At 46.0% G+C, this 13592-nt stretch overlaps 1 protein-coding gene across 2 annotated transcripts in view; it reads right to left on the reverse strand.

Moving 5' to 3' along the window:
* ZNF704 (zinc finger protein 704) overlaps positions 1–6815 on the reverse strand; it is a 91541-nt gene extending 84726 nt beyond the window's left edge. For both annotated transcript variants that reach the window (XM_082281700.1, XM_082281699.1), the window contains exon 1: positions 6454–6815. In XM_082281700.1, the coding sequence (XP_082137826.1) occupies positions 6454–6729 (276 nt within the window). In that variant the 5' untranslated portion in view covers positions 6730–6815. The remainder of the gene's footprint in view (positions 1–6453) is intronic.
* Between the last annotated feature and the right edge of the window lie 6777 nt (positions 6816–13592).

The following is a 13592-nucleotide window of genomic DNA, read 5'->3' on the forward strand; positions in this document are numbered from 1 at the left end:
GGTGCTCAGTGCCAGCACCAGAGGCGATGGTCACACACTGAAACAAAGGAGGTTCCCTCTGAACATCAGGAAACACTTCTTCATCGTGAGAGTGACCCAGAACTGGCACAGGTTGCCCAAAGAGGCTGTGGAGTCTCCCTCCTCGATGACATTCAAAACCCATCTGGACATGGTACTGGGCAATGAGCTCTACATGACCCTGCCTGAGCCAGGGGCTTGGACGAGATGATCTCCAAGGGTCCCTTCTCAACTCAAACATTCTGTGACAAAGACTGAGCAGCACATCTCTACCCACTGGTATGTACCGAATACCTGGAGGCTGTCAACTGATCATTCTCAACTGACCTCATTCTAGATTGAAAAAAATATAGCAAATAAAGATCAGAACTGTTAGCTGACTTCACCTTTATTCTTATGTAGTTACAGTTTTCTGATACAATTCCTTTTAGAGGCAAAGTGGTTGCGTTTGGTCTGCATCCAAACGACGACAAAATTACATGAAAAAATCCTCAGCAAATTAGTCCCATTCATTCTTTATTAGGGGAGAGTGGAGAAAAAAATATGATCTTACCTTCTCACCACCCCAGCTCTGCCTCCAGTAATCTACATTATGCATAAACTTTTAAAATTTTTTATAAGGAAGAAAAAAAAAATCCCAAGTCTAGTCATGAATTTTCCACACCAACTTCACTAGGCAGGTTTTCACTCAAGAACAACAAGTAACTGAATGAAGTTTGAAATTTTAAAAATTAATTAACTTTATCTACTTACAAAAATAAGGCTAAGATGCTGGTGTTTATCCGTCTCTCTTGATACACCCCTTAGTTGTTCCTCACAGTCTGTCAGTGCCCATTCATATCTCATGTTACTCTCTGCAGAAGTGGGCAAAGCAGGACCATGCTTGGTCTGAGTCTGCACACAGCCTAGCCTAACAGGCTCCAAGTTCAGGACATGAGTTCTGGTGTTCTAATAACTAGCACTATTTATAAAGTTATCATTATTACTCTGAAAGGGAACATCTAATTTTCCTCTTAAGTTCCTAAAGTGTCTTACAAGGCCTCTCCTCCTCTAAGCAAATCTGGTATTTGAAGCTTGTATTTTGGAAATTGCCTCTTAAAATACATTTGCACACACATATGAAAGCTGAATTAAATAACACTTTGTTAATCAAGCAGGAAAACACACTTTTTTTGTCCACAATGAGCCTATAGTCAATTCAAACAGCAAAGCTGTAAGTCTGATTTAAAGGACAGCAATGAATTCACACCTGGCTTTAGAAAGAATGCAGAGAAAGGAGCAAAAGAGCAGAGAGTTAATTCAACACAGTGCAACAACGCACAGAACAGGAATTTCTTCCACACAAGCTCTGAAGATTCTTCTGCATCCCATGTATCACAGAGATGTCTTTATCTTTAAAAAGCAAAAAAAGGCTGAAAAAATCAACCTAAAACATAACAAACCAAAAGAAATTGTGTCCAAAAGCATAATTTTTCATGAACTCCTGCCATCCCCACTCTGAAACCTCTAGCACAGAGATTCATGCTCCTTACTTTGTACCTGTTGTAAATTTCACTTCAAAAGGTGGGTAAAACTGAGCCCAATGTTAAAGTGTAAGCATGAAGTTAAAGTCTTGCTTACACTACTTGCGTTTTTGTATTCCTCTGCTATCACTGCACAGCTCTTGGGGCCTTTGGTTTTCAGACTCTTCATCTGATCATTTTCCATCATTTTCAGAGCTACATATTTGCAGGAACAAATCCACTTGTGGGAAATTAATCTGTCTAAACTACCAAGGGGCGCTCACAAACAAGCCAGTATCTGGAATAGGTAGTTCCATGGGTGAGGAACAGGTGCAGCACCCACAGTCAGCTGGACTAAGAATGTCCCGTGTCCGTACTCTAAGGCTGGGGACAGAAATTGGGCTGGAGATACACTGGCAGCTCAACTGGGCTAAAAAGAAGAAAGCACTAACCCCTTTACTATTCATAACAGTAGAGAAAACACTGCAACATGCTGGCATGTTATCACAAGCCCATGTTCACTACTAGCCCACATTCTCAACCACAGCACTCTAATGGTTTACACGCAAATTAGCATAGCTATGCTACTTGCAGTGGGGTTTTCTTCTAAGTACCTGATAAAGTCAGCAACAGAGACTGCTGATGGACTCTACTTCAAAACCTCTTTTCCATATCATCAAACCCAGCAGTTTCCACAGACTGCATTAACCCCAGTGTGATACTAATGTGGCTGCACGTGATATCTGAACTAGGCTCCATACAAAAGATGAATTAAACAGGACTGCAAATTAACCCACACTTCAAGACAAAGTACTAGTAATTACACTATTTATACTTTTTCATCTCATTTCAAATGGCTGAAAATCCAAATGCAGCCAAAGCAAATATGGGCTGCACAAAAAGAGTTTCACATGCAAAATGAGTCTGCATAATCAGCACCTTGGTGTTATTTGCTTCCATATAGAGATTAATGAACTAGTTCTGACATAGTAAGAAAACACACCACTTCTCAACAAGGCTTTACAGGCTCTCCAAGACTCTCTGGCTATTCTGCCATTGCCCACCAGCCACACGCAGCACACTAGTGCCTCTTCCAGCTTGTTAGCATAGCAGGGGAAAAAAAGCAACAAAAATGTTCTCCAATGTCCTCCTCTTGGACATCTACAAGCTACAGCAACATAAAGACACAATTTTTGTATCTTCCTGTTGGGGTTTTAGGAGTTCTCCTTCTGTTTTCTCTTTCTCTTAAAGAATTTTCCCCATACATGTTGCCAGGGGGACAAAGTACTGGGTGCTTAAGAAAAACAAAAGACCTGGCCACAGGGGGAGGAGTCCATCTGGCTACTCTCTTTCACCTGGGCTTGTGGGGCTGTTAGTTCCCTGCGTTTGGACCGAGAGAGGCTGGAAGGAATTCGTCAGCACGGCAGGCTTCTGCTTTTTCGGCTGCCTTCCTTCTACTGGAGAAACCCCGGGATCCCAAGCCCACCTTCCCTGCCCGGCTGGGAGCCGGGCTGTGGCCGCCCTGCCCCCGCCGTTGCTTCGAGCCTTCACTGCTCTGTAGCCCCGCTCGCCCTGCCTGCCCAGACCTCCGAGGGGTTCCCCACCGCAGCTCCGCAGTTTGGATACATCTCGTCTGCCACCCGGGATTTGTGCTCATCCCTGCCGCTCCAGCCTGCTGTTCCCGAGGGTCCGGCCGGACACCGGGATCGGCTGCCCAGGGGTTTGTGAAGCCTTTGTCCCATCCCTTCCCGGGATCCCAGGCCGCCATTGCCGCGTGCTCCCCGAGCTCGCTCCGGAGCGCCCCCTGCAGCCGCGGGGGAACCATCGCACCTGCCCTGCTCACCGGGAGCCGCCAGCGCCCCTGCCGGCTGCGAGCGGAACTGCACCCGAGGGGAAAGGGCCCGACAGCCGAGAAGGCTGGCACTGGGTTTGGGATTGTTTGCTGCTACTGCCACAGTTATTGCTGTTTGTTTGACTGGTTATACACATATAGATACATAATAGTGAAGAACTGTTATTCCTATTCCTCATATCTTTACCTGAAAGCCCCCTTAATTTCAAAATTATAATAATTCGGAGGGAAGGGGGTTGCAATTCTTTTTTTCATTGTCTGCCTTCCTTGGCAGACACCTGTCTTTCAAACCAAGACACTTCCCCATGGCCATCAGTCTCTCGTTTTTGTAATATACGTTCTCTCTTGCCATGACTTCAGAAACTGGAGAAATAATATTTATCTTTGTAAGTACTTCTTCCTCTCTATCCCCATGCTTAAGAGTGAAGGTCAAAACCACACTACCAATGGTACCGCCACTGGACTCCTTTATGGAGCAGAGAATATGGCTGTAAGACCTAATAGCACCAGTACTTTGCTGACCTTGACTAGTGGACCAAATTCTCAGGCACCTTTTCACAATATTAATTCCACTGCTGACTCTACCATGCTTTCATCCATGTATCACAGGCAGTCCATAAAAGTGACAAAGTCACAAGCCCTGAAACCTCTAGCTTTAAAATGCCATTCCACCCAAGGGCACAGACATCAAGTGTACATGCGAATACACAGCAGAACACTGTGTGATGCTTTTTAATTGCATTATCCAGATAGCATATGCTGCAAAACCAGCACCCAGATCACTTTGCTTTCAAGCCCAATTAAATTCTGAAGCTCTTCAGGATGTCTCTTATCTCTTACTATGAAGAGTATTGGTCACTGCAACAATTTATGCCATCTCTCAGGAGTGGACACCCCTTCAATATACTTTGCTCCCACTCCCCAATTCAGAAGCCCAGGTCTGGGAGTCAAATGCTGCTGACTCCATGCCACTTCTCCATTTGGAAGGAATTCCAGTTGACAAATCACAACCAGATCGTGCCAGTCCTATTACCCTCCCAGTGTTTTGCAGTTGGACCTCTGTAGTCATTTCATGCCTGCTTCTCTCATTAATAGAAACACAACCCACTTGGAAAACCCACCTGCCCTTCCCACACACTCAGGGCCACAAAGTCAGAGCTACGTTTGGGAAGCACCTTTGCAGTTCAGCCACTTCAGGCTTAAAAGCACTCAGAAACACAATGCCAAGGGCAGAAAATTTTAATCTGTTACTTTAAAATTACTTGGAAGAACCTCATATTTAAGCTTTGAGAACTCCCACACTAACAGTCTCTAAAGAAATGCACAGATAATTTATTTACAATGTTAAATTTTAAGCTTTCTTAGTTTATAGTATCCAAAAGTATAAAGAGAGAAAGCAGAAACTGAGCAGGTAATGATAGTTAGAAATATTCCTCCAAAGAGGGTAAATATGTGCACCTGGTTACCAAAAGGTGACTTGACAGTTTATCATGTACACTAAAAGTAGCCCAATAGTCATTACTACACTCATCTCATCTATGAGGTAGGTTTACTATTCAAGGAAGCAAATACATGCAAGCACAATATTTTTGTATGTGCACATACTCCTAAGCATAAAGCAGAAATACCAGCAACCTCTAACAGTCGTACTACTTAAAAGCATGTTGAGGATTGACAAAAAGAACAGTACACTCCCACCTTTTATGCAGATTATGCCTATATAGTCCAGTTACAGTTCAGATTATTGTGCTCCACTTGAGAATGTCACTCTTTTTTCCTATTGGGAACACACAGGAAGTTCCTCTAAGCCTCCTCTACCCCTTAAGACTTTCAATACAAAGGGGAGAATGACGGGACCAGAAGCCCATTATGGTGCTCTTGATCCTAAGGCTCCCATTCAAGTGTCAAGCGTTGGTTCAGTAGCAACAAAACTGTTCCAGCCTGTCAGGCCTCAGTACCATGGATGGTCTGACCCAGACACCATAACCACAACTCATACATTTGACAGACTCAGTGAAGAGCTACAGACAGGGTCCGATGACCCAACAGTGTCAGACTGATTCTCAGTCCTGTAACAAAATTGCTGAAGCAATATGGGGATAACTTGCATTTCTGCTGCTATTTTCCTTTGCGTGTTGCTTGTTTTGGATTTGTTCCCTTTTTTTCCCCCTCCATCTATGGATACAGGAAAGACCCCCGTAGTAACACAGCATTACTAATTGTCCAACCCTGAACTCTTCCCAAGTAAGAATTATTACCTAGATTAAAAAAAAAAAAAAAAAGTCAATTCAAAAGGGTGCCCTTCAAACTTTCATACGCATTTATTTTCCATAACCAGTGCACATCTATCACACGAATCCTCTATAGAACCACACATAGACTTAATTCTACTACCCTGGTTACCCCAAGAGAAAAATAATTACAGAAAACGCTTCATAATAAAATCATTAAGCCTGAATCTGTGGGATCTTAGCCGGTGGGTGTGTTCATCAGGTTGTTTCAAACTGCACCAATTTCAGCGTACTGCCCGCGCACGCTTCGACAGGATTTGAATCGGGCCTCAGCACAGAACGGCTGCACTCCTAAACTTTCCACAGGTCGCCCACCCAGGCCTCCTGAGCACGGCCACCCGCGCTCGCAGGAGCCCTGCCCGGCCCCGGCAGACCGCATGCCCTGCAGGCACAGCTCTCCGAACACCTCTGCGCACACGGGCGGGCTGAACATCCTTCCAACCCCCGCCAGCCGCGCGCTTCACCCAGCCGAGTCTCCACTCCTAATGCTCAAAACTCCTTCAGACCCCAGTGGCTCCCCACGCCCCCTGCCCGCTTGTAGCCAGCCACCCCCGCCGCCCCCGGCGGCCGCTTCGCCCGGGACTTGCAGAAGGCCGGCCGGTCCGCCCGCCGCCGGCGTCCCCGCAGCCCCCCGGCGCCAGCCCACTCCCAGCCCCGCCGCCAGCCCTAGGCCGCCCCCAGCGCTCCCCGGCTCGGCCCGGGACACCGGCCGGCCCGGCCCGCCTCACCGACGCCGCACCCCCGCCAGGGCCCCTCAACCGCCCCCGCCCCGCGCCCTCCCGGGACGCACCTTGAGGCTCCCCCGGAGGGGGCCCTTGCCGTGGCCGGCTAGCGCCGGGGGGGCGCTCCCCGGGCCGCCCTCCTCCTCCTCCTCTTCCTCCTCCACCTCAACCACCACGTCCTCGTCTTCGTCCTCTTCCTCCAGCGCCGCGGCGGAGCCCTCCCGCCGGGGCGGCCTCCAGGCGCTCTCGGGCTTGGGGGGCCGGACCGCGTCCACCTGCGCCGCCGCCGCGCTCAACCGCCGGCTGCCCATGCTGGAGCGCTTGGCCAAGCGCCGCGCCTGCATGGTGCCTCCGCCCGGTCGGCCCGGCCCGGCCGCCTCCCGCCGCGCTCAGCCCCGGCCGCGGGCAGCGGCCCCAGCGAGGTGCCCAAGGGGCGGCGGCGGCGCTCACCGGGGGGCGGCGGTGGGTGTGTGCGGCGGGCGCGCCGCGGCCATGGGGGCCCGCGACCGCGGCCAGGCGGGCCCGGAGCCGGCGCGGCCGCCCCGCCGCTCGCCCACCTGCTCCCGGCACCCTCCTCCTCCGCCGGCTGCCCGCCCGGCCCGGCCCGGCTGTCGGGCGCGGCGCGCGGTCCCCTCCCGCTCGCCCTTCTCCGCCGCCGCCGGTCCCCGGCGCCAAAACCCGGACTGGATTCGCGCCGGCCGCGGCTCCGCCAGGCGCGGGGCGCTGGGGCCGCGCTGCCTTCGCCCGGAGCCGCGGGCGGATTTCGCTGCCGGGCAGGCCGGCCCCCGCCGCCCACCCGCCTCGCCCCGGGTGCGCCCTGCCGGGGGAGCGCCGCTTCGGACCGGCCCTGCCCGCCTGTGCTGTGGTTACACGGCAGGAGGGCCGGGGGTGCCCGAGAGGACATTGCGGTGCTGGAGCGTGTCCAGAGAAGGGCAACAAAGCTGGAGAAGGGTCTGGAGCTCAAGTCCTGTGAGGAGTGGCTGAGGGAGCTGGAGTTGTTTAGCCTGGAGAAAAGGAGGCTCGGGGGGACGTTACTGATCTCTACAAGTACCTGAAAGGAGGTTATAGCCAAGTGCAGGGCGGCCTCTTCTCTCAGCTAAGCAGTCACACAACGAGAGGATAAAGTCTTAAGCTACGCCAGGGGAGGTTTGGGTTGGACATCAGGAGGAATTTCTTCATAGAAAGGGTGTTTAGACATGGGACTGAGCTGCCCAGGGAGGTGGTGGAGGGAGTCCCCGTCCCTGGAGGTGTTTAAGGAAGGGGTAGAGATAGCACTTGGTGCTATAATTCAGTTGACGTGGTGGTCAGTCATATGTTGGATGCGATGATCTCAGAGGTCTTTTCCAACCTAATTGATTCTGTGATTCTTTGACAACCTCTACCTGCAGGACAGGCTGCCAGATTTCTTGGGCCTCAGTAAAATAAAATTATTATACTTCTCCCCCTTAAAAAGGATAAATAGGAAAAAAATTGAGCTTTTGGAGAAAAAAAAATGAAGAAATTGTTTGGGTATTTTTTTGAGATCAGTAATTGAAGCAGTGGTATCTATACGCTGTTGAGAAGAAAATTATCTGGAACAGTTAGGGAAATAATTTCTGGTTTAAATTCTGTGCTTTAAGCTTTAAAATACTTCTCTGGAAGGTTTTTTTAAAAATTAAAGTCATTTCCAAACAGTTTGAAGCTACTGTGGTCAGCATTTAAATTTACTACAGGCTTCTATGCCATTCATTAATGCCTCCTGAGATTGAATTATACTTAAGGTTGTCACATGCTTTTCCTAAACTCTGTAAGTCTTAAGTCTGCATTTACATGTTACTTTTGAGGCATATGTATATTCTTTTCCATCTACAAGTGAATTAGAGTAGTTCCCTTCTCAGTGTTCAGTACTTTTCTCCCTGCACATTCTGTTCTAGAGACCTGCCAACAGGCCAAATGTACACATATTGTCACCACGGGGCCAAGCTTCATCCTAGGTTAATTCGTCCCTCTCAAAAAATTTTTCATTCTGGAATACAGCATACAGTATTTTTTAGGCAAGGAATTACAGATAATACACTACCCCTTCTTAAAGAAATACTGAAGTTACTTTTGATGTCAAACTATGTAAGTTGTTTGAATTCTCTCAACCCAACCCACAAACCAGTTGTTTTCATTCATTATTTCAAGGTTCCCAGAGATTTGGGTCAAGATCCGTAACAAAATTGCTGGCAGATTCTGGCATAGTAGGGCTTCCAGCAGTATTTCCCCACCCACCCAAAAGTGTCTTTTCCAGATGCTTTGCCAGTGCTTTGACCAGCTGCACAGCAATGTCAGCTCAGCCCATCGCAGCAGAACAGCAGCCAAATCTCCTGGTACGTGCTGCCGCAAGGTGTTCTGTCTTCTTTCTTGCCAATACGTGTGTACTTAGCTTCTTGACACCTGGCTGAGTGGATCAGTCATAGTTTTTTGAAGCTGATGTTGCATAAAGGAGAGATCTGTAGAAGGAAAAAAAAAAAAAGGAGAAGTGCTTTTTTTGGTTTTATTCCTATGCTGAATGTTCAGATTTAGAGTTTAGATTTGACATAATGAAGTTATGCTTAAGTTTTACCTTAAACATGAAGTTCAACATGAATTTCAATGATAGTCATAATTCCTTATACCTCAAAGGTATAGAAATAGAATCATTCCAATACCTCCTAGTCTTAAAATTATTTGAAATGGTTTGTATCATTTGAATACCACCTGAAACTAATTGTGATCTTCCCTAGTGGCCTGTGTCCACAGTTATCTGAATTGTGTTACTAAGGGTCCCATTCCTATCTGACTCATACTGGGATATATACTGAGAGACTTCCTTAATTTTTTCAAAGTCCTGTATGTTTTAATTGCAGCAAAACAAGAACCAAAGTTAGAAACTATATGCAGCAAGTGTGTTATCACTGAATTGGATTATATGTGCTAGCATGAACACCACAAAAACCAGAATGGGAACCAAAGGATCTCTTGCAGAAAACAGTGGTGATAAAGGCTAGCTGGGCTTGTACGGGCACATCTATTAACTCCCATGACAGCTTCAGCCTCTCTTTGAAATCCCTGTTCAGCCTTTTTGCCAGGTTTGTTCTAGGACGTGCTGTAAGGTACAGCTGACTTGACACCTCTTGCCTCAAGGTTTGGTGGGTGAACATAAAAGTAGAGATTTTTAACCAATTATCAGGATTTTAGTTGTCAGTTCAACAATTGTTCAAAAACTACTCAGCTGGCTTCTCTGGTTTGGGAGCATGGTGGCAGGAGGCAGAGAGGCTCAGACAGATTCTCGGGAATACACAAAACATCCCAGGCCTGCCTGCCTGCAGGAGGATGCTCCATCCCCCCAAATGCTGCCTGTTCTCCACAGGACTCCACCAGATCATGGCCCATCAGATCTCAAAGCAGAGCAGGACAGCAGGTAAGCCCTACAAGAGTTGGTCAGGGTGACAGAGGAAGAGTGTAACCAAATTCTGGTGGAGGGAGAGGTGCCAAAATAGTTTTGGGGTCCAGAGGGAATGACAATCCAGAGTTCACTAGGCTGATGGCCAGGGCAGTCCCACGAAGGGGTTTAGAGAAGACTGACTTTCCATTAGTGTCTGAGCTGCTAATGCTTTTTACTCCTGCTGGGGTATCAAATGCAATGAGAAGCCAGTGTTGACAACTCTACAACAGATTGGTTAAAGATTTCTAGCACTTCCCAGGCGAGCCAGATTGGAGCTGTAGTAGGAATAACTTCTCTCACAATATTTGATGCAAACAAAAGATAGAAATGACTGTTTGCTCCATTTCTCCCAGTCTGTCTGACTTGCAGTGTGAATGGAGCTGAAGCTGAACCCTTGTTGTCCTTCCAGTGCTTCCCAGGGGAGCTAAATTATGGAGAAAGTCAGGGGGTCCTAGATACAGTTGTCTTCTATATCTTTACATTCACAAATAGTTGAGTCAAACACAGGTCATAATCCACTATCACACATAAACATTTTTTGCCCGAGACTCAGTCTTGGCACTCCTGGGGTTATCTGCTGAACAATCTGGCCCATAGCCATGGCCTGACATAAAGTAAGTTCTTGTGATATATGTGGTAAATATGGTATCACTTAGTTCAACAGAGATATCTTATGATTGTACCACAGCATAATATGCCTCTAACCCAAGTACAGGCTCTGGGTGGAGTAAGAGCTGTTTACATGTCAATGATTTCCAAGCTTATTAAAAGTTAATGTGCACATTCACAGTCCCTTTGTGTACACAGCTCTCCAAAACAGCAGAAATGTTTCAAATGCTTCTTTGCCTCTAACCTTAACAATCAGTTCATACTTTCAAAAATGAAATTTCTCTCTTTCTAAGGACACATGAGACAATTCGAATGATAAGTACATACAAGCATATATATCTCCCTCTAGAAGTTCTTCTAGAGCAATCTGGTGAATTACACTGACAGCTTTTCAGTTCATCTTGAATAATTATTGTCTAACTTCTTTCAGTATACCCACTGGCCAGCCCTGTGCACTAGCCACAGAAAAAAATGTAGCTTTCCCTAGCACTGCCATTAACTACTCTGTGCTGATTAACATCGGGTGGAGTTGTCTTACGATACATATTTTTCCCAAGCATTTTATTAGTCCATCGTTCAGTTAAGTATTCCTCTATTTTTAATATAATTATTTACTGATCTGTTTGGCATTTTGTTCTATTCAGCTGCTACTTTATACTGTGATCATGACTGCAGGCAAAGCTTGCCTGACATCACATCAAGGGAAGAAGTTCCTTTTACTTCAAAAAGCAGAGATTTCTCTGTAATGCTAAAGGAGGCACCACTCTGTAACCTCCCTGCTCACTGGTCCCAGAACTGCTTCCACCATGGACCAATGCAGCTTCCAGCAGGGAGAAGCACTAGCCACAGCTATCAAGCACTAGTACAGGTGTGCTTTAGTTTACGTCATAGGAGCAGGTGGCTACATCACAGCAGGCATTTTATTGGACGACCCAGAATCCTGCCTCAGCTAACTCTTTTTTTTTTCTTTTATTCTTTTTCCCCCCCTCTTTTGTATATGCCTTCAAGGAAAGAATACATTTTTTATTTTCTTTAATTTCTGAACATTTTTTCCCCTTGGCCATGAGTGCTAGCTTTTTATCACCAGAGACAAGATCCCCCCTGCTCTTGCCTCCTCCCAGACTGATGCTATGCTTCAGTTCTTGGCGTTAAAAAAATCTAGCAGCAATAGGAAGCAAAGAAACCTCAATTTATTGCACATTTAATCACATTTTTTTCAAATATAATCTCTTCAAACAGTCATTTACTTTTCACTTTTTGGTGTGCAACAAATGTATTCGTTTGAGCTTTGGTATTCAAACCAGCATGTGCACTAACAGTGTGTGTGTTCCACTCCCCTCATAATCCCAGGCATTTGAGCCCCTGCCAACTTCTTTATTCGGGGACCTGCCTTCTCCACACTCCCTTTGTAAACTTTGCATTTGTTTTGCTTTCTAGTGATCACTGAAGTTCTCACTCCAGCTGGGAGGACAGCCAGGCACCTTCAAGAACAAGGGAATGATTGACAATATTAGGCAGAAAATTGTCTACCAGATGCTGCTCAAAAGGAGAGGTGGCAACCTTCCGACCCCCTTCTCAGTACGCGAAATCATCGCTTCTGTGACACGCCTCTGCCCCACTTGTCAGCTGAGTGGGGAGCACAGGGTCACTTCTGCGTCTGGCTGTTGTGCAGTAAAATGCCACCCTGCAGACAAGGATGTGCCTTCTGCGTGAAGAAGGTCCCAGTGCCAGCCATGCGTTGGAATGAAGTGGAAAAATTTACCAGACATTACACATTACTTTTCAGTTACCACTCTGAAATACTGACTAGATCTGAATAACCTTACTGGTACAGAAACGAAAGGAACTCTGGACAGTCCATCCTTGGACTGTGAGAAAATGAACACCAACCAGACCTTCATGGCTTTTTAAAAACCCCTCCCCAGAGGTCTTCCTGTTACCATTAGTACTTTAACATAATTTACATGTTTATGTCTCTTAAAAGGTTTTGTTTCTCCCCCCGAAAAAAAGAGGGGAAAGAGTCAGCTCACTGGAGTTTCATGCTAGTGCTAATACAATGACCACAGTTCTCCTTTTTACAAATTAACTAGACTGAGAAAAACAAAGGGATGAACTTGAAAAAAGGAAGACTAACATTTTCCTACTTAATTAGCTGACTGAACATGGGAAAAAAAAAAAAAAGAGAAAACACTTTCTTAACAAAAGCAGTGCAGGACAAAAAACCCCAAAGAGTCTACAGAGAGGGCCGACACACAGGACACACAGGCCTCTGAAATGCAAATGTTTGAGCACAAAATAGAAATAACCGTATATACATAGTTGGGGTTTTCTGACACACACACACATGCACACACACAAAAGCTAGTCGAGGGAGTTTCTATGTTGTTTGTGCTCATTCATGTGGGGTAACAGTAATGTGTGTGAATAATAATCCCTGAAATGACACCAGAATTAAAGGAAGGATATAGGAAATGAAAGATGATAATTGAAATGCTATTTTAAGCAAGTGTATTCATTAATTGTCTTAATTCAGGTGGAACTTCCCATGCAAATTAGATTAAATATATTCTAAGAAAACTGCAAGATTGGCATGTCAACTTCCTCTTTCTCAGTGTAGTGTCAAAGAACTCAGCTTGATTCTGAAAGTCAAAGCTGAATTTGCAGAGGTAACAATTACAAAGAAAATACCTAGCTGCTCCTTTCAAAATGAACAAAGATCAGGCACTCAGAAAAACACAAACAATTACAGGACCCATAAAACTTCTTTCAGACTCACTTTTACATGGAAACTCCTTTGTAAATCTTGCAGAAGCAAGAAAAAAAAAAGACTACATAGCTGCCAGTAAACACCAGCAATAAAAATGTATTTACACCAATGAATTAAGCAATGGGTACAATTTTATTTTGATCATCTTGCTACCTAAGATAGTATAGTTTTATTTGCATAAATTCTTTATCTTGGAGATTAATACTTTCCTTTGAAAAAAGGCACTCCACGTTTTTTTGCTTGCACACCACACTGACATCAACCCTAAAGGCTCTAAGACCACTAACCAAAATTTAAGGGAAACACCAGAAAGCCAAATAACTTGAGGATCACCCACACCTCAAAGATTCCTTCCTCTATCAGCTGCAAGCCAGTTCACTATC

This window comes from Coloeus monedula, assembly GCF_965178545.1.
Source record: "Coloeus monedula genome assembly, chromosome: 1".
Taxonomy (NCBI): Eukaryota; Metazoa; Chordata; class Aves; order Passeriformes; family Corvidae; genus Coloeus; species Coloeus monedula.